Here is a 21,766-nt window from a genome sequence, read left to right as displayed (position 1 = left end):
ATTGGATTAGATTTGAAAAAAGAAAAATTAAAAAACACATCTTCAACATGATGAAATGGATTTCAAATGTACGGTCACTTTAGCTTAAAATTTCACGAATGGATTTTGGTCTCTTTAGCTTAAAATTTCACGAATCTGTACCACGTGGCACCCTATTAACCACCCAACTGAACTATAGGAAATTGTAGGAAATAAATACCACAGAAGATCCGCTCCCTCCCAAATAATTATTGAAAATTTTAAAAATATTAAAAGTGTTACATGTGTTGACACAACTACCACATGATGTTGATAAAATATTATCAAATTATCAACATTACGTGATAACTTTATCAACATTTCAAAAATATCGAAATTTTTTATAATTATTTGAGAATCTACTCTTTTTTATTTAAATAATTATTTAAAATGATAAAATCAAAGATTTTATTAAAATGCCTATGTAAGGGATGCCTACCACCTTCCCCAAGGTGAAAGCATGGTTTTTAAACTCGATATCACATCTCGTCTCGTTCAACTCCGATATCGAGTCGTCTCGGACGAGTTTTCCGATACGTTTGAGACGTCTCATGAGATAACTTGAAAATTTGTACATAAGATGTAAAACTCGATCAAAAAAATCACTTTGTGAGTTGATCTCGTTCAGCTCTGATACCGAGTTAACTCGAACGATACGTCTCGGTCTCGAACGAGTTTAAAAACCATGGGTAAAAGGATTGGGAGGGAATCACAAGTCCTGATTCCCTTTTCTATTGTGACCATAATCATACCTACTTTCTCCATCTCCCATCATGATATTTGGAACCTCTTTCAATATCTCAATGGCGGGAAAAAAATTAAAAAATTAAATAATAGAAAGAAAAAAATTGTATAAGGAGAGAGAAATATAAATGAAAATTCTTTTTTTTGTTTTGTTTTGTTATTTAAAAGAGAGTAAAGTAATAAAAATGGAAATACAAAGTTGTTGATCACGGCAGAAATAAAATCTCTCTCATCTCAAGAACCACCCAAAGAAATCTCTCTCCAAGTCCAAGAGAGGGATAGAAAGACAAAACAGAGTAAATGGATGGTACGTAATTGCCTCAACAAATCTATCTATGCTTGTTGTGGCCACGTTCACGTTCATAATCCCTCTCTCTAGAACTTCTAGAAGGTCGTACATCTTCTTCCCACTCGACAGGTTGCGGAGGTGTTGGCTCATATCGAGATGGCCTCCTCTTGAAATGTCTCTCATCTTCACTTGAATCGTGATCAACATCTGCTACTGCTACTACTGTTCTCTTGATCTCATCTCGATGAGGATTCGAAGACGTCTTGTGATGATGATTGTGATTATTAGTTGGAAGAGTATTATCATATTCCTTCTCCTTGTATCCATTACTGCTAACATGATCCTTCCTCTTCTTGCTTCCACCATCTTCTGGAAAGCTTATTCGAGAGAAAACGCTCTTCTTCTTGTCTGCATCAACACTGTTTGTATCTGTAGCTTTCGCTTCTTCTACGCTTTGATCTGTTTTCCTCTTAGTGATACGTAAAGGCTCTCCTGCCTCGCGTACTAGTGGTGCTGGGTCGTCATGGACATGGTCCGCTCTCCTCTTACCAAGCCGGACCGGCTCAACTTCTCGTGGGGGCCGGTCCAGACCGCTTCTGTGCTGGTGGTGATGGGACCGCCCTGGACTTATTTCTCTCTCGTCTCGCTGATGGTTGTGGTGGTGGTGGTGGTGGCGGTGGTAGTCTGAGCTCGCGGCGTGTTGAGGCGGCGGCGGCGGCGGCCTCTGCAACCAGGAAATACTCGCTTCAGTACCAAAAGAACAAAAACTTCAAGTGTTGACCAGTCAAAATTTAGTAAAATAAGAGAAAACCCCGACTTTTTTGTCCTTTTGTACGCTCAAGGAAATTTAACGAGGATATAATGGACTTTTAGTTATCTATCTATATGTGAACAAGAATTCAACGTGGCACACCCAAGAGGATCCACGTCACCTATTATTTTCTCGAACTAAATTTGTCTATGGTTGTGTATCACAGACAAACAAGTTAAAACTAGAAACTCTTAAGAAACGAAAGGTTATTTTTGAGGACAATATATTATTAGTAGTTAGACCATTACACGTGACAATGGTCCCCAAGGACACTGTTGGAACCAACTTGGTCTCTTAACCTAAGCATCTAAAAGCACTAAATATAACCCAAACTTGACTTGGATTGGGCTTATCATAGGACCTGAGGCAAACCAGTCCGGACTTTTTTTCTTTTTTTTGGCACAAAACTCTCACTAGGCCCAGCTTGAAAGCCTACATAAGTTGGGTAGGGTAATGGAGGGGCTTGGGTCAAGGCCCTTTAGCCCAACCCAACAAATTTGGGGTTTGGTTTACGTGCCTAGCAAATACCAGCAGTGCTAGAAGGGCATCAACACATTGGGATTGACGGTAGACAACTCCCAAATAGAATAGATCAATGGCTCTCCCTAGCACTTCTATTAATAAATAATAAAAAAAAAGGTTGAAAATGCTTTCCTTCCTCCTCTTTTTTTTTCTTTTTAAAAAATAAAAATTAATGTTTGCTCTCCCTCTGGTTAAATGCAAGCGAATGGTAAACACCACCCTTACATACTTGACTGTTCCCCGTCAAGTACGTCTGCCAAATCTAACGGCCTACCCATATGCTTGTTTCTAGGGAACAAGTAAATATATTTTTTTTATTTTTATTTTAAAGTTCTCGTTTTAGTTATCTTTTAAAAAACAATTCACATTAACTTAAAGTCGGCCATCCCATGAGAAGAAGTTACATTGCATCTTGTCAAGAGATTACAGTCCAAGCCCCTAACGACATTAAAATCTAAAACCGCATGCATGTAGGTTATGTCGACAAACTATGTCAAGCTCAAGACAACTCCATTTTTGAGTCAATTAACCATTAAGCCATCCAATCCAAAGCCTCTGATTATTATTCTTTTTCCTTGAAAAGTCCACCTAACACCAAACTCGGGATTATAGTGAGATAATCGGCAAAAGGAACAAGTGCAATGCCTACACATCTTTTTTATTTCATTTTTTATAAGATGAAAAATAGTTATTTGATTAATAAAAACTTTATAGGTTACAAGAAATAAAAATAAAATTTTATTTAAAAACAAAAAAGTATTATCATATTTTCAAGACAACTCCATTTTATATTTTCATGCTTCATTTTACATTTATAAGGTAATTATAATTACACAAAGGAAATTAAAAATAACAAATTCATATTTAAAAAATATAAGGCTACTAAGTTATGTCATTCCGAAAAATCAAAAAAAAAAAAAAAAATATATATATATATATATATATATATATATATATGAGAAAAGAGATGGCTTGAATTAGTTTATTATCATAAAATTTAGGTAAGTTAAAAGGGTGGTTTGGATTCTCTTCAATATAATAACCCAACTGATATCAGAGAATTACAACTATCCTAAATACAATTATCATAACTTCATCACACGTGGTCTTTATAGGAATAGTGGTATAATTCTTCACTACTTGAAAGTTCCCAAAAAAAAAATGTAAATAAATAAAAACCCCATGTAATCAGATTTTTGGATGTTTGAATAAGTCGGTAAATTCCAACTGTAGCAACAAAACGCATTTTCTTTTTCTTACGCAAAGAAGAAAAGTAGCGTTTTCTTGCCAAACTCGATGTAACCATGAATGATAACCACCTGCCCAACATAAATGAAAAGGAGAGAATGAAACTTAGACAATAAAAAACACATACAGGTTTTGATTTCATTGAAGAAATATCGCCATTGCTGTTCACTTCTCTACCACTGTCCCAATCCTTGGAATATTCTCTGCTGCAGAATGGAAAAAAAAAAATTTTGAATTGCAGATATGGACAAAATATAAAAGGGGTAGAAAAAACTAGAGAAGAAAGTTCATCATTCATGTTGGTGTATTTGAAGATCATACGATAATTTTATTTTTTTAATGGGAAAACTGGGTTTGTCAAACCAAGGACCTAGGATATTCAAGGTGTACTTGCACAATTAAATTATCCAAGCAAGCAATACACTTTATAAGATCTAATCAAGGAATTACTCATATACTATAGTATTAGAGCAACTCCAACCCAATCGTCATCCCCTCTTTTACTGCCATTTTGGAGAGCCAAAACCAATTGAAGGGTCTCCAACACACTCGCTACCCCCTACTCCATTTTGGAGAATGGAGTTTTCAATTGCCAAAAGAGAAAGCAAGTTTGGAGTATCCATTTCTCAGCTCCAATTTGGAGTCCTTTTGGATTTATGAATCTCCAATGCACTATCCATCTCAATTTTGGGTTGAATTAAAAAAAATATATATTAAAATATTTATAGATAGCCATTTTCACCCAAAATGACTATCCAAGCACATGGCCAGCCATTTTGGATATTCCCTTTGGAGTGGCTCTTTCAAGGAGGCTGGGAGCTTATAGTTTTTTCAACGAACTAACTGTCAAGTAGCAACAGTTCACAACCTCCTCTTCTTAAGCAATGGCATTGAACAATTAACCACTAAACAGAAAGAAATTAATTAAGCATCAAAACGTACCTTTCGCCACGTCGCTCAATTTCACGCTTTCTCCTCAGGTCAGCTTTTCGAGCCTCAAACTCCTCTCTGCTCATCACTGGAGCTGCTTGATTTGAACCCATAGCAATCTCAGACAGATCCCTGTAAATTTTGACGTTTGCCATTGGGTTAGGATAATGTGTTATTAGAGCAAAAAAAAAAAAAAAAGAAACATGATTTGCCAAAACCCCAATAAAGCACAGAAAATTGAAATCTCCACCACAGTTTCAAAAAACAAAAGATAACCATCGAAGCATACCTATGGGGTGGAACAACAGGCATCATATACCCTTGGCCTCCGAAGGGATCTTGAGGGATCATCCCTCCCATTGGAACATCAAAGGGTCCAGGAACATAACCCATGTATGGCATTGCACCAGCATAAGGATTCATAAATCCATCCATCCCAATTTGCATTCCACCCCAATTGGCATAAGGGTTACAAGCTGAAGGGGCAAAAGGCGTCATATAGTTTTCAGCTGCAAAATCTTGGGGAGTTCTCCACTGCATGTCTGCAGCTGCAACATATAGAAAACAAAGCAAACTAATATCAGCACCTAAGAAATATGTCCAGTGGACAGGAGCTTTACTTGTAAAAGAAAATGCAAAAATTGAGAAAAAATGTGTCTGAGGAAGCAAATATCATTCAATTCAGGAGTTTGTATGAATCTTGGTTCTATCCTAGGAGCCAAGTTATCGAGCAAAATTAAATGAGAAAAATGAAATAAAGGGCAACAGACTAACCATTAACAGGCATGCGGACTTTTTTCTTTTTCTTTTTCTTCCCTGGAAAACAATAGTAATGTCAGAATATAGAGTGTGTCCTACTTAGATAAATATGTTACTTAGACAACGATCACATATGAATCTACTTTTTACAAACTATTTACCTGGCTCGGAAGCAGAGAGCTTCTGCTGCACTTCATCTTCGGCCAGTGGAGCACTTCCTTGTGACGTTTGTTCCTTCAGAGCCATTGACTCATGCGTAGCTTCAGACACATCTGCAATTTTTGCAGTCCTTGCTTTCTCCAATGACACTTGAGGAGCATTGACAACTTGCTTTGTTTCATTTACAGCCTCTTTTACGTCTTTAGAATCATCGTTACAAGGTGGTGGCATTTGTTCCCCCTTGGAAGTGGTAGCAGAAAAGGTAGGAGATGGAACTTTGGGCGGGGCAGATCGAGCGGACTCCATATCTGATGAAAGCTTGTGATTAAGCATACGTAAAAGATTAGAAATTTCAACCAAACACACATGGACATTTGTAAAATGCAAACCTTGAATTTGTAACATGCTTCCAGCATTTTCTGTACTACTGTTATTTGACTCCAAAATCCGGTTGATGGTATCCCTAAGTGTCTTATTAGGCAGTAAGTCATCTGCAAGTATATTTGTAGCTCCACAAACACACATTAACTTCGAGATGATGTGATCCCTTATACCTGAATACAATTTCATAAATCAACGAGTTAGCAAATTTGAAAATTATGTAGGCAAAGGTTAAAATTGCAATAATTTGAACGAGTATGAAGTATAAATAAGAAGGAAACAAATAATAATCATCAATAATTGAACCAACCACTACAAACTAAAAGAAAGAAATGTTACAAATCATAAATACAAATAGAGATGGAACACTAACATTTGTCACAGAAACTGTTGAAACAGCACTTGCTTGTTAGCACAGCATCTTTCATTACTTCCTTGCATAATGGGCATCGTAGTTCCGGCGGAATATCGGTGATCGACCTAGTCGAAGGCATCCCTTCGATTTCCTTCTCAAAAGCAGCCCTGTTTCAAATTCAAAAGCATCTAAGTTAATATTCAAGCCCACAACAGAGACATGCTAACACTGATAATGGAGAAACTATGAATGGTCAAAAATATCGGCTTACTCATTCGGCTTCAGAACAGCAACTGCACCGCTTGGCAATGCATAAGATCCATCTGGGGTTGCCATTAACATTGACTTCGGAATGCCCGTTGGAGGCCTCACCCTTCTAATGTCAAAATTAGGATCGCCATTTGTGGGGCAATGCTGAATGAAATGTCCTGGATTATACAACATAAAACGGTGAGCATCCTCTGGTCATTTAAAAACCCACACACACCCACACCACATACCACCCACACCCAGCCACACATACACGCGCGCGCGCACACACACACACACACTCAAATTAGCTATCGAACTGTCAACATACCAGGCACCTTGCATCTGTGACAAATGTATCCTGGTGGAGGTGTCTTCCGTTCCAGTCCACCACCACCACCCCGGCCGCCTTCAACATAAGCCAAAAAACAAACAATATAAATACACTCTCTAAGATCAAATACAAGAAGTGCCGTATATGATAAATTATAAATGAAGGGAAAAACAAAGAATATAAAAGGATTTTAAAGAATTGAAACAACTTTGAATTAAATTCCAAATTGTAGAACTAGATCATAAAGACGGGAGAAATTACCAAAACCTCGGCCCCCCATCATTCTTCCACCCATACCCCTTCCAAAGCCTCTACCAACAGCAAAACCCTCTTGAGGTTGCCTAAAAATACAATCCAAATAGACAAGACAGGGTAAAGGGAGATAGATCAATAACAGTAATGAAATATCATCATTCAGTAGCAATGCACAATGAAAGAAATATCTCACCGCTGCCAATCAAAGGCAGGTGCATCAATTAAAGCCTTAATCTTGCTATCCTCGTCAGCTTTATTGGATGGGGGAACATCCTGCACTGGATTGCTCAACTGAACTGGCATCACTTCGGGAATTGAATACAGATCATTCCCAAATTCATCCCATTCGGTCTCCTCAGCCTGCAACACCCAATCAAACAAGTTATCCCATATTTTTACTCGAGACTCAATTAAAATCATGCAATGATCGGATTATATTTTAGCGACTAATGCTTACAAATCTCATGGCAGATGAATCTGCCAAAGGGACACTACTCTTTGCTGGTTCAACAGCTTCAACCTTATTCTCGTCAACTTTTGTCCTGCAGAAGAAAACATGAATGTCCCATCTCAAACAAAAACTCAGAGCTTGGCTCAAAAACAAAGATATTACAAAGGAGATGAAACAATGGCCCATGAACCACAATAATCAGGCTCATTAACAGCAAGGTTTAAAATGTCGTATCGATTGAATGTTTGGTAAATGAAAAAAATAGATTTAGCATCGGCTGATACAAACCCATTCGTTCTGACACATAACCGATACATTCATTCTTTCGAGGTCAATGTTTCTCGTCAGTCTCAGCTGATACAGATGTGCATTGGCCAATACATTTTGATATTTCAAACCATGGTTAACAGTATAGGTTAGGGCAGTTGAAACATTTTCTTTGTTTAAATATGAAAAGATTCAAGTGGTTAAAGATCTGAAGGTGTGAGGTAGTACTCTTCTCGTTTGGTAACAATGGTCATGCGAGGCCGTCCAGGAACCCGACGAACTAAAACAGAGGTATTTTTTGGTATCAACATATCTTCATCCTGGTATTCTGAAATGGCACAGCAGAGAACAGTGTATAAAATAATGTATTGAGATTAATCCACCCCATGTAACCATACACAGAACAACCAAAACGCAATTCCATAACCCACCAAAACATCCTAGAATAAACTCAATATCCCCATTAAAAAAAAAGGCTAATTTTGTTTTGATATTCAGGCAAAAATGCAAATTGTGCCTTGAAAATCAGGTTTGAATTTGCATATATTAATCTTCCTGAGATTTCTCTCATCTGGCAATCATTTTAGAAACCATACCTAAGCAGGAAACAAATCTAAGAAGCTCAAACCAATGAAACTCTGAGTAAAAAAGAACAAACCTCTACGAAGCTCGAACTAATGAAACCCTAAGTAAAGAACAAACCCCCCCCCCCCCCCCCCCGGCGGAAAATAATATTTTTCCATTTGAATGTGCATGATGAATCAACAAATTTAAGAAGCTCGAACCAATGAAACCCTAAGTAATGAACAAGCTTCTAAGAAGCTCAAACTAATGAAACCCTAAGAAACCGTTCCCACAAAAACACTATTTTCCTATTTTTCTCTCATCTTGCAATCGTTACAGATATCATGCCTAAGCATGAAACAAATATAAGAGGCTCGAACCAATGAAACCCTAAGTACAGAAAAAAACCTTTCCCACCAAAATACGTCTTTTATTTTTATTATTATTATTTTTTTCGGGTATTTGAATGTGAATGATTAAGCAACAAATAATCTAGAAACAAGAACCAACCTTCGTTAGTCTGGGCGTTGGAGACCATGAGGTCAAAATCAGTACCCCTCCCCAAATGCTTGGATTCGAAAATTTTTTCTTTCAAATTTGCAACCGATATGAAATGACCGTCAATTGGAACGGAGTCGTAATCTTTAGCACTTTTAAACTTATAATACACAGCCATACTGTAATTTTTTTCTCTGATAACTGTTTAATCAAATCAAGAACGGAAAAAAAGCCCTAAAAAGAGCAGAAACGAATTCAAAGGCCGAGTAATTTAAAAAAGGCCTGATATTGAACTAAAAACACAAATAAGACAACGAGTACAAGTGATTATCTCCGTTATTTTCTGGATCGTAATCGCTTCTTCGGTGATAAGTTTTCTCAATAACGACGCACGAACAAATCTTCAAGGTCTCTAGGTCAAAAACGATCAGATCTCTTCAACTTTGAGATTTTTTGGCAGAACTTTCGATCAGATGAGAGAAATCTTCAAACTGAAAAGATCAAACGAGGTTTCCTACGAATCGCAACTTCGCACCAACAGATCTCCACCGATCGTCGTAAATCTGCTTCTCTGCAACAAATCGCACCAAAACTAATAGAATCCCCTTGGATTTCCGGAAAAACTACACGACCGCAGCGAAATCAAGTCTTCAGAGTTGATAAACCCAAAATCTTGACATAGCAGAATCACGAACCAATCTCGAAGAACAAAATCTCCAACAGATTTACGATCTTCAACACGATGGAACCCTCGATCTAATTCCCTGATTAGAGAACTTCCAAAGCAGATCCACCAAATTAAAACAGTTTCAGATAAATCAGAGAGATCGAAATCTATAGACGGATGACCAAGTAGAAAGAATTATTGAGAATTTTGGTGGATTTAAAGAGGGAGTTCGAGTTCGAGTTCGAGTTAGGGTTAGGGTTTCATTGCAGAAGTTTGTATTACGATTTTTCGACTTTACCGAATTAGAGTGTGACTACGAGTACGAGAACCTCTCCCCTTCTATTTATGGAGCTAAGTAACTGGCGTCCGGTTATACAGGACTTAACTATGCTGACTCGGGATATTATTATGATTTATTTGCTTGGGGCGCACGCGTGAGTCATCACACGCGCGTTGTTTTCAACACGCAGCCCGCCCCAGAATAATTGGGCCTCCGTTTTAAAACCCAGCCCAAAAAAGCCCCCCCACTCTTCTCAATCTATCTCTATGAGAAGTCAAAAACTCTTAATTTAACATTGAAATTGACATCCTTTCACACATTGTTGGCATGGATGTGTATACAAAATCATAAATATCATAAATGCTTTTCATCGAGTGAGAAGCATCAATGGTTCTGTGCACAACAATGTGTGAAACGATGTCAAATCATAAATGATTTTTTTCTTCTTCAACTCTTCGATATCTATGATAAATTATTCTTATTCATTTAAATTTTTTGGCTTTAATTCACCATTCAAACTGACTTTAATCCCTTATAACAAACCCTTGATTTTTATATCAAAAGTCCTATTGTCTTCGGGTTAAAAAATACAATCTCATTTCTTGAGGTTTGAAGGTTGAAATGGAAAGAGTCTTGTTCCATGACGGAACTTTTGTATGGTATCCAAAAATATGATTAGATGCCACATGGATTTGAAGCAGAAAGTTTTAAAAGAAAGAAGGGAAGGTAATTTTTTTGCCATTAGGTTTGACTTTTGAATGTGGGCGTAATGTGACCCTTCATTTTTAAAGCCTTTGATTAAGTTTTAAATAAAAAAGGAATTTTCTTTTAAATCTATTCTAAATCATGAATGTTAGAGACATTCAGTTTTTATTTGGCCATCTTGACAATCCATGTCGGCTCAATAATGCAATTAATTCTTTGAAAAAAAGTGCTCGAGATGAGTGCTTTTCAGTCATTTTTTAGGGGAAATTACTTAAAGGACCCTAATAGACAGGTTTCTTTCCAAATAATCCCTAACTTTTGGGGCAACATCTTAATAGTCCATTTAGTAAAAAACTCTCTCTTAATAATCCATTATTGTCAAACTCACCAATTTTTATTGTTAAACTTGACAATAATTAAACATGAATTAAAAGCATCACATTCATCAATAATTATAGTTCGAACTCAAAATATTACTATAATGTAACTTGTTTATATTTATTATATTATTGATGAACTCAACGCTTTTAAGTCATGTTAAACTATTGTTGAATTTGACAATATTTTCATTGAAAAAAAAGAAAAAAAACTTAAAAATTAACAATAAAAATGTTGAACTGGACAACAAAAAATGGTGAACTCAAAATTAAGTGGTGAGTTGTACAATAAATATGTTGAACTTGACAATAACAACATCACAAATGTAATCAAGATTTTTCATGTTTTTTCCTTTTTGTTGATTTCGATACTAGGTCTAATCATAATACCCAAAAATCATTCATCATAGTTGCAAAATAGACATTCGATTCAAAAGTCACGATGTAAACATCAAAATAATAATAATAATAATAATAGAATTACAACTTTGTTCTTCATTTTTTTTATATATCGTAAAATAAATTAAAAAAGGGTCGGGTTCAAGAAAAAAAATTTATAGACAAAGCGTCTTGGAATATGGGCTAAAAGTTTTGGAATGGACTGCTTTTTTGTGAAGATGATCTTTATGTTTAGAGGATTATCTTCACAAAAAATTAGCCCATTATGAAATTTGTAGCCCTAATTTACAAGTTGAAGAATCGTGGAAGTCAATTTTTACCGTTAGTTTGTAACCACTTTTCATTTTGTTAGAGCATCTTCAACAAGCTCTTTAAAGTGTGTTGGCTCTTTACTTTAAAGAGTGTAAGATGAAAAAGTCATCTTCAAGAGATTCTTTAAAAGTAAATGTTAAAATAAAGAGCCTCCAAAACTAGTTATTTTAATGTTAAAAAATGAAAAACATATTTCTTACTAACTTAGTAAGATTTTAAATCTTAACTAAGGGTCATTAGGCCCACATTGGCAATTCCACACATCATATTTCTAGATTTCATGGAAAAACTCATATCCAAAAATTTATTTTTTGAGCTTGATCCAAAGTGTTAAAAATGAACGGCTATCGAATTCTCAAAACTTAAAATTAAAATTTAACAATGAAAAATAATATATATATATTTCAAAATTCTTAGAATCTCATTATTTTCATGCCTGTAACATCGGATCATGTTTTTTGGTTGCCAAGATGTGAAGTCACAACCCTTAGTAGAATTTAAGTAGGTTTTAGCAAATGTAAAGTGATATAAAATACTAAAAGTAAAGAACGATATGTTAAGTCTCCGTAAAGCAATCAAAAAATTTTAGGTTAGTTAAAATAATATTTGTCATTTTTTGACAAAAGATACTCTTTACTTTAAAGAGCATTGTTGGAGATGCTTTTAGAAGTTTCGAAATGGGTTGATTTTCTGTAATAATGATCTCCTCGCCATAGAGATCATCCTCACAAAAAACCGGTCTATTCTGAAAAAAATTTACCATATAGGATGAAACTCTATCTATTTAATGTTGTCCATTAAAAAATATATCTAAATATTCGAATTATTAATATATCATTCTCTATTCGCCATTCACCATTCACCATTAAAAAAATTGTTGAATATGATCGCAATGGTAGTTGAAAAACGTAATTATGTGTAGAAGATAAGAAAAATGTTAGTTTGGGTATTTCAAAACCATTATAATGAGACATTAGGTCCATGGATTATGAAGAAAGATTTTTTATTATTATTAAATGGACTGTTAAGATATCGCCCCAAGACTTAGGAGACTATTTAGAAAGAAGCCCGTCCACCAGAGTCCTTTTAAGTAATTTTCCCCACTGTTTATAATAATAATAGAGTGGGTTTGATTTCACCAAGACGTAAAAGAGCCATGCTACACTGACATTCTACAACACTTCCAGTAGCACTGTGTAGAGAATCATCGATTTTCCCTGAGTGTACAAAACACATCGGAGAAGTGCTCAGAGCATAAGGAAGCCAGTTTAGTATTTTTCAATGTGAAATGGTATTTAAATACCCTAAATTTTAGAGCCAGCAAAAGAATTTTTTTTCGAAACAGGATATCTCTGAGTCTAGCGGGTTAACCATGGTCCATTGGGTTTTTGCCAAACCAATGGGGCAACTATATCCATCAGAACTAATATCTGAGTGTTACGCCCCCATTGATCACCCCCTTCACAGCTAAGAAAATATTAAAAGCGAGGTACATTAGGCCTTAATTCCTTGAATTGTGGCATACGTGGCATGTACTGAGGTGTGGGAGGAGGGTTTCCCTCTACTTTGGGTGCATAAAAAACCGACTCTTCACAAAAAATTATACAAAGACAGGAAAAAAGCAATGATCTCAGAAATATTGCCCTATTCTTGCACCTAAAATTTCCACAAGATGCTCACTCCAGTGCTAGAAATAGAACCATGAAATTACAAATCTGATTTAACCAATAATACTCATTTTTAATATTCTTTCATTCTAAAAACAGTTGAATACACATCACCTACAATACCAATTTTTAACATAATTGAAACATTCCGGGCTTGAAGAATCTTTAACTCTCCTATATGTATCTACTTGTATGAAATTATAAACCAAAGGGGAAATGAAACAAACTAGGTTGAGAGATTCAAGGATTTAAAAAAAGAAAAAAAAAAAAGAAAAAAAAAGAAAGATCAAACGTCTGTTAAGATCAACGAAGATAGAATCATAACGTAAGCGAGAACAAAGAAAATGATTATCTGAATGAAGAATTTAGGATTTTCCCTCATGCTTGGCGAGGTAACAGCCCTGCAAAACAGATACCTCCATTTTACATTTTTTTTTAAAAAGAGAGGACATAATGAGTTTTTAAGGGGAGGGTGATTAACAAATTACCTCGCGATACGTTGTGAAAGCCTGTAGAAGGGCAAACTCTGAAGGAAAACAATGCCTGGTCCTGTTAGAACAGCTGTCACAAGGTTGTCGCCCTGAAAGGTCAAAACGAAATAGTCAAGAAACACAGCTCTCTAATAGAATAAAGATGTACAGTTAAATTGGATACAGCCCTCAAATTAGCGCCAGACCTCAAACTCATTGCTGCATGATGGCCTGGTTTCAGTTAATTTTCATAATATAATAAGACATTTTATATCATATGGATGGCTATTACAAGTATACATGATAATATATCCAAATTGTAATACAAAAAGAAAATTAATTAAATATATAAAATTCAAAGATAGATTAAGAAGTTTTCATAACACAATAATCATTCTAGGATGGACAGTTATAAAGATGAACATATTAGGTGGCATTGGGTGATTGTCTTTGGAGACAAATATTTTCTATAGGAATAATAACAAAAAAGATGAGAGAGAGAGAGAGAGACTCACCCCAAACACCACCCGCCTCACGGGACCAGAATATTTGACTTGGAAATTGATTGTAGCTGTCATGGCTACAATGCAAGAGGCATCAACAACCAGTACTTCACCCACATCGAGATTTTTCTGGACAACTAGCACAAAGAGAAGTTTCCGATATTAATCTAGAAGGATGGATTTAAAACAATCAAAATCGCATTTACCACCATGAGACTTATTCATATATTACAAAATATTTCCATCACATTAAACAGTGAGAACCACCTTATTCTTTTTTATGCAAGAGTTTGGTTAAATTTACAAGTATGTCTGGAAGGATACTGGCTGATACATAAATTGTTTCATGTAAGAGAACTAAAGTTGATATATTTTTCAAGCTAATGACAACACAGCACTTCCAAAGATTTTGGTCCACACACATCCTGACATGTACAGCAGTGTTAGATTGTGACAAGCTCAAAGGTGTAAAGAGACAGCTAAAACCTTTTTTTAATTAAATCCAGAAAGGCATGTCAAATATGCCTCATTATTCAGGAGGAAAAAAAAAACTCATGAATTAAATTGGCTCCAAGAGACTCTACAAGGAAATAAAAGGGAATGGAGGAAGAAAGTATACCAGATCCACCAGCAACTATGAAAGCCAGCCCTTGGCCAGTTACCTTTTGTCTCAGAATTCCCTGCAACAGCATAAACTTGGTGGTCAAATAGTCAAGCTTGACTAGAATACAATAGCACAATGATCGAGTGAGTGAGTAGGTAAACCTACTGAAACGACAACAAAAATAAGAAGAAGAAGAATGCATATTTCACGATTGAACATAAACTGCTTAAAATTTGGAGATTGATGATGACCCATCTATCGTTCAAAGAAATCCATGATCTCACCTCTGCACCGACAACTGCATTACGTGCCCTCTGATCAACTGAGTTAGTGACTGTCACATCATTGACAGAGCAAAGGAACGCATCTGGCTACAAAAATCATTTTTACAAAGTGAAATATACACTCAAGTGAACAAGAGAAGGAAAAGGTAACAATGAAACTCTGCTACAGAAATGAACAAAATAATTGAAATAAAAACCAGTGAGAAAAAATCAGCTCTACCTGGCATAAAATTTCTCCACCAAACATTGCTAGATCAATCTATAAAGAGTGAATCAAAAAAGGGGAAATTAATAAATACCCCACATGTAGAATGTGGCATTATGAGCAATGTATAGATTCAAAAGGATCCCTACAAGGTATTTGAGCGGGATAATGCATAATTTAGTGGTCTACGATGCTTAGTAAATTTTGACATGTTTTTTTTAGTACAGACCGGGAGTATTCTTGCAAGCGAAGGTGCAGCAATACCAACAAATCCATCACTTGGACCAGAATTGAGAAAAATTACGCTAGTCACGCTCTTGCCGAAAATCCATTGCCACATACCTCCATCATTTTCATGGAGGTAATGATTTTCCATTTGAACGGACCCAGACATGTAGCACATGGAACCTACAAATTATATAAACATCAGATGCGCAACTCTAAAAAACAGAGCCATGGGTGACTAAAACTCTCAAATTGGAAGGAGATTCAGCAGTTTAAAGAGGTAACCAAACGAACAGTAACATTTCATGGCCTGTATTACAAATGTAACTAGGCAAAAAAGGACAACTAAAAAACAATTTATTATTGTATTTGTATTAAACTCACTAGGTAAAATGGACTAAGATTTCAATCATCCATGTTATAACTGACAATTCTTTCTTTGAAGTGAAAATTTTGCAGTTTGAGACCAGGACAAAAAGTAGAGGTTAAAAGGATTACATAAACATCAGATGCAAAACCTTGAAAATAGAGCCGTTGGTGCCTACTATGCTCAAATTGGAAGGAGAATCAGCAGTTTAAAGAGATTTAACCAAACAAAAGGTAACATGGCATGACTTATGCTACAAATGTAACTACGCAAAAACAAGTGAAGAACCACAAAACAATCTATTGTTATATTAAACTCAATGGGAAAATGGACTAAGATATCAATCAGCCATCTTATAACAGACAATTCATTCTTTGAAGTAAAAACTTTGCAGTTCGACCAAAATATCTACAATCACAAAAGCTAACCCATGGGTCACAACCTTTGAATTTTTTAAAAAAAGCAAGTTTTTTTTTAAAGGATTGTTATGCCAACTCTAGAAATTGCCAAACCATCGTAGTAGCTTAACTCTTTGCGTATATTCTAACTTGTATAACATAGTAAATCCATGAACCAAAAAGAGGAGAAAAAAGATTGCATAAAAAAGGAAGTTTTATCACCACAATTCTAGGACGAGATCAAAACTGAGAGAAAGAATTAAAATGGAAAGAAAATTTCTTTTGAGAAGTACAGAAATCTTATGAAAAAAAAAAAAGCAAGAACAAAGAAATACAACCTAGGAGTTACAAAAATGGAGAAAAATAAAGAAAGATCACTCCTCTACACCTCCCCATTAACAATGATCTCCCATCTAAAAACAAAATCCTCAAACAATAACCCACTAAATGTGTAAGATAAATTCACTCATACAAAGGCTATTTCATGGAAAGAACAATTTCCTGATACATGCTTCTTCCAACAAATGATGTCCTATTTATTTCCCTCCAGAGCCCCCAATGTAAAACGAAAGAAAAGAACCTCCATAACAAATAACTTTTAGAGGAGAGCCCTAACTTTCTGAGACACGTTACAATGAAGCAGGAATTTGTTCACAGATTCACTTCTAGCTTTATAAAATCAACAATTATCCTATTGCAGCTAATGAAGTCATCAACAATTGAAATATTTTCCAACGAAATTTTCCAAGCCAAAAAAAAACAACTCTAGAAGGAACTTTTGATCCCTGGAAGGTGAATGCCTGTAAATCAAAATCAAGAGGAGAACGCAAGGCATAATAAAAGGAAATGAGACAAATGAGATCATTGATTTTTTTTCAACGTATGGTCCTCAGTTATAATCAGTACCACAGAGGAATACGCTAAAGATTTGAATATTTTTAATACGGCTATGTTATATACCACAAAGGCCATAATATGGCAGCCATAATAAATGAAATCTAAATTTAATGCTACAACCAAATTTCTACAAATGTCCAAAAGTTAGAAGTAGCAACCCTCATGATTCATTGAACTATAGTGTGTTCACTAAATCGGTCACACGATAGATAACAGAAACATTGCAAGAGAGACTTTACCAGGCTTTGCAATAACCTTCTCTTGCGGCTTTAACATAATCTGAGAATTAAAGAATCAAGGTCATGAATTGGAACTAAGGAGTTCATAAATTCAGACAAGTAAAAGAAGACATCTGTTATAGTTCATGGTTAATATAATGACCCAAATACCTGAACTATCTGAGCTTCACCGCCCAAAATCTGAAAAGCTGTGACAGTAGCTTGTGGACTCTGCAAGACATAATTGTCACATGAGTTTATGCAACACGTAGAAAATTAATGAGTATGAACAAAGCTCAGATATAAGTACTCATATCATACTGGTAAATAAGAGGAGAAGTTGGCATTCCGATTTCCTCCACAGAACCCACTTGACTTAGGTGGTTGTCTCCAACTTTGGGAGCATTGGGGATTATCATCTATACTAATGCCCGGTGTTTTAATGTTTAGATTATTTTTGGATCTCCCTAAGGTGTTAGGCTGGAGCAAAAGGGTCAATTCATGAAAAAATATAGGTCAGGGCTAGGAGCACATGTGTCACTTCCAGCCCATCCAACCAAATAGCTCAAGCAAGCTCTTAACATGCTTCATCTCAGCCCAAGATCTCAAACTTCTTTTTTTATCGGTAAAAGCAATTTGTATTAAAAGAGGTCGAGGTGACCAGCAAATAGTACAAGAGAAAAGGCAACCAACCAAAAACAGAAAACCCAGCCCCTACTGTTACGATCTACCAACCCAATCCCATCTCTTCATGAAGTCATCAAAGAAAACTCCTTTGAACTCCTCAAAGGCTTTACACCAAAAAAAAAAACAAAAAACCTTTTACTGAATAACATAGGTTGAAGACACTTGAACTCTAACTAATTAAATGATAAACAATATACAAGCCTCTAAGTAAGGCCATGTTTTATACATAAATACATATGCATATTCAAGTGAAAATTTTCATACCCTTGATGTAACCAGTCTGGTAAAAAATAAAATCTGAGGAATTTCACACATAATTTGAACTTGTCATAAAAAATTCATTCAACTATTCAAGAAGGAAGAAAAATAAGCAAATGGAAGAATATGTGTGTTTTCTTTTCCTTTTTTTTTTTTCGGTCGGGGGGGGGGGGGTAAAAATTCATTTTTTGTTTTATTATTGTACTTAGTGATAGTGAATAATTCAAAACCAGTTCCAAAAACCACAAAACTACACTAACTCATTTAGATGGATGACCAGATTAGTTATTAGAAAAAAATATTTTTTGATAAGTAAAGGTTCAATTTTTTTGGAAATAACTCGGGTAATTGTTAAGTGCTAGGCATGGAAGCACATAAGTTATAATAACCACGTACCTATACAAGAAAATTAATCTTGATCTCTTGTGTGTGTGTGTGTGTGTGTGCACGTGACAAAAACAACCATCAACATGCTTTGACTAAACATGCCATTATGAGAAGAAGAACTCCATTTCAAAAAAAAAATAAATAAATAACTTTCTAAACAACTCGAGATCATTGAACAGTGTATAGCTCATAAGAACGTGTAATTTCAATCCCAATGTGATGTAAAACAACCTAGAGCACCTTATCCAAGCCAAAAAGAAATCTATCGTGGCCACTCTTTTGCAGCTTTGAAGGAAACTAGGGTATTAAATAAATTATAGACCAGAAGTTTCTTGTGGCATTTCAAATAATTAAGTCCTACTTCAACAATTGATTAGCCTCCTCATGCATTTCAAGAGAAAAAAAAATAAAAGAAATGCATTTTCTTATTGAATTTTTTTTTTCTATATACGTAAAAACTGAAAAAGACCACCCCGAGGATGGATTATTTGAACTCAACCCTTTGATGACTTATTGGGAGACAAGGGCCTCTTTTTTTTGCATAAAAACCCTTATTGTGAGTTTTTATGAAGAATGCCTATTTTCCCACCAAAGATGAGCTTCATTTTACTCAAACTCAAACTCAAACTCTCGAGGATATAAAAACAACTTAGTTAATTCCCGAGCGATTAATTGGTTTTACGATAATGATTTTCAGCACCTCCTTAACACTACAATCCTTAGTATTTATGAAATTTATAAGTTCCAATATAAAACATGGACGAGATCATAGATGAATTCCAAGTGATTTCTACAATAGAACAATATAGTGGAATTTCACCTAATTAAGACATAAACATAGAAATAAAACAAGAATTCAGTTTATATACAAATCAATCTGAATGCTTCGGATAAAATAAACCCTAATTTCCCAAAACACAATAATGCACAACAAACCATCTTTAATTCGAACACATTGTGAATCCATTACCGAAATTGAACAAAACAAAATCCTAAATTTGCAAGGAACAATCGAAACAAGTACAATAAGAGACTGATAGATAGTACCTGGTATACATAGGGTTGGAAAGGAGTGGAGAAGAAAGGTGCAGCCATGGCGATCACCAGAGAAACTTTAAACCATCACAGATCTAACCGTAAATCTCAAAAACTAATTAGAAATCTCAAAAAAAACTCGAATGTTTCTCCTTCTGAACCAGATCGAGACGACAATATTCAAATCAAACAAATCACCTCTTCTTCTCTCGAGTCTCGAATCGAATAAATTTTTTGCTTCTAAAAAGGTTCCTGTCACTCTGTTGCGGGGAAGGCAGGCCCTTTTAATCTTATATTAAGTTCCAAAACTACCCTTATCCTACTGAATATTTTCCCAGAAATGTCCCGCCGCCGAGATCTGGTTTCTTGGACACAAATACCCTTGTTTTGCTTATCATTTTACTGGGCTACCCATTCCTTCCAGTGCTTTTCACACGAATTGACGATCTAACCCTTTCAGTGTAAATTAACGGAAGGTTCATTGCCGTAATTTTTTAGCTCGAACAAGGGCATTTTATTAATATGGTATTTCTTTGTTTACTCGTTTTCAATTGGGATAAAACCGTCTTCTTGAGCTGTGTGGATGCTTTGCCAAATCGACGTATCATAATGACATGTCGTATTATGATTGGATATGAGATTTCTCGCGACGTGTCGGAATTCCTTCACGTGAAAGTGGATAGGAACCATAGATGCTTTTTCCTTGTATCTCGATGAAAAGCATCTATGACTCCATACACTTTCACGTCAAGGAGTGCGATGTGAGGTTACAACCAAACGTCACTTCAGCATTATTCTTCCTTATAATATGAAAATCCTCTTTAATCTACACGATTTGATTTAGTAAAATTCTATGTCCAATCTTCATCAAATGAACGGCTGAGATCAGAAGACAGTCAAAAAAGTCAAATAATTCTTTTGTGTGTGCCCTTGCGCCTTGAGGGGGTGAGGTGCTATGTATTTTTAATTTTTCATCCTCCATTCCTTATTAATGTAATATTAATAACAATATTTTATAATAATGTAAAATTTTAAAAATATATAAAAATATTTACTAATAATATATTTATAAAAATTATTAACTAAAGGTATACAAATATTTTAGTACTTGTAAAATGTAAAATTTGTGTGCATTTTATTTCTAGTAAGGGTGGGTTTGATTGCCTGAAAATTGAAAATCTAAGAAATTCAAAATCCAATAAAAAAAAAAAACTATGGAAAAATGAGTAGAGTAGAAAACTGAAATCCATTGTTTGATAGAAGACAAAATTATAATAAAAAAAGAAGAAGAAGATGATGATGAGAGAGAGAGAGAGCACTATGAAGATTTTAAGGATGGTTGAAATCTGAATTTGAATTCGTATTTGAAAAAATGGATATTATTCAAAAAATTCATATATCGGATAAATTTTGGGTATTTTTTTAATATTTTAACTCATTTCAAATACAAAATTGACTGATGGTACATCTAATTCAATAAAATTCGATTCAAAATAATAATAATAATAATAATAATAATAATAATATATTATTATTATTATTATTATTATTATTAGTAGTAGTAGTATACAATATATAAAAATACTTTTTAAATTTTATTTTAAACAATAAGATCAATCTATTCTCTTTTCTTCACCCTAATCTCCTCTTATCACCCTTATATCCATCCTTCCCCTTAGAGTTTACGAGCCAACTGGTGATTTTCGACAGCAATAATCTCTAATAAATCAATACGAGTAAGCCCCCACCTCTCTCTCTCTCTCTCATTACTTTCAATCTCTAGTTAAAAAAAAAACCCTTAATACTTCTATTTAGGTCTTCGCATCTTAAACGTCAAGCAAAAAACTCCTGATTTTTCTACTCAAGACACCATTGTTTTATACTTGCATATATATATATATTAGAAAATTGAAGAAGAAAAAAACATTAGATTTTTTTGTCATGGGTTGAAGATGAATGGGTTTAAGAAAAAAAAAATAGAAGGAAA

General features: G+C 34.9%; 2 protein-coding genes across 2 annotated transcripts; both read right to left on the bottom strand.

Annotated features, from left to right (window-relative positions):
• Window positions 1-887: 887 nt before the first annotated feature.
• On the bottom strand, window positions 888-9,834 carry LOC147402276 (E3 ubiquitin ligase PARAQUAT TOLERANCE 3-like). The gene is made up of 15 exons (XM_086443884.1): window positions 8,847-9,834; window positions 8,001-8,100; window positions 7,512-7,596; window positions 7,248-7,414; window positions 7,061-7,140; window positions 6,797-6,874; window positions 6,488-6,644; window positions 6,235-6,383; window positions 5,870-6,034; window positions 5,483-5,788; window positions 5,337-5,378; window positions 4,852-5,110; window positions 4,575-4,694; window positions 3,760-3,838; window positions 888-1,775 (listed from the first exon to the last, which is right to left on the bottom strand). Exons 1-15 carry the CDS (start codon window positions 9,010-9,012, stop codon window positions 1,092-1,094), a joined length of 2,637 nt encoding a protein of 878 aa, XP_086300010.1. The 5' UTR covers window positions 9,013-9,834; the 3' UTR covers window positions 888-1,091.
• Window positions 9,835-13,259: 3,425 nt separating this feature from the next.
• Window positions 13,260-20,051, bottom strand: LOC147402275 (uncharacterized). Its single transcript, XM_086443883.1, has 10 exons — window positions 19,792-20,051; window positions 17,584-17,643; window positions 17,434-17,473; window positions 15,537-15,715; window positions 15,323-15,361; window positions 15,103-15,189; window positions 14,834-14,894; window positions 14,227-14,351; window positions 13,730-13,821; window positions 13,260-13,642 (listed from the first exon to the last, which is right to left on the bottom strand). The coding sequence occupies exons 1-10, from the start codon at window positions 19,837-19,839 to the stop codon at window positions 13,528-13,530; spliced, it is 846 nt and encodes a 281-aa protein (XP_086300009.1). The 5' UTR covers window positions 19,840-20,051; the 3' UTR covers window positions 13,260-13,527.
• Between the last annotated feature and the right edge of the window lie 1,715 nt (window positions 20,052-21,766).

The sequence above is a fragment of the Akebia trifoliata genome, chromosome 5 (genome assembly GCF_017979445.1).
Source record: "Akebia trifoliata isolate Shusen 1 chromosome 5, ASM1797944v1, whole genome shotgun sequence".
NCBI lineage: Eukaryota > Viridiplantae > Streptophyta > Magnoliopsida > Ranunculales > Lardizabalaceae > Akebia > Akebia trifoliata.
The sequence above is the reverse complement of the archived record's forward strand: the minus strand, read 5'-3'. Positions and strand labels throughout refer to the sequence as shown.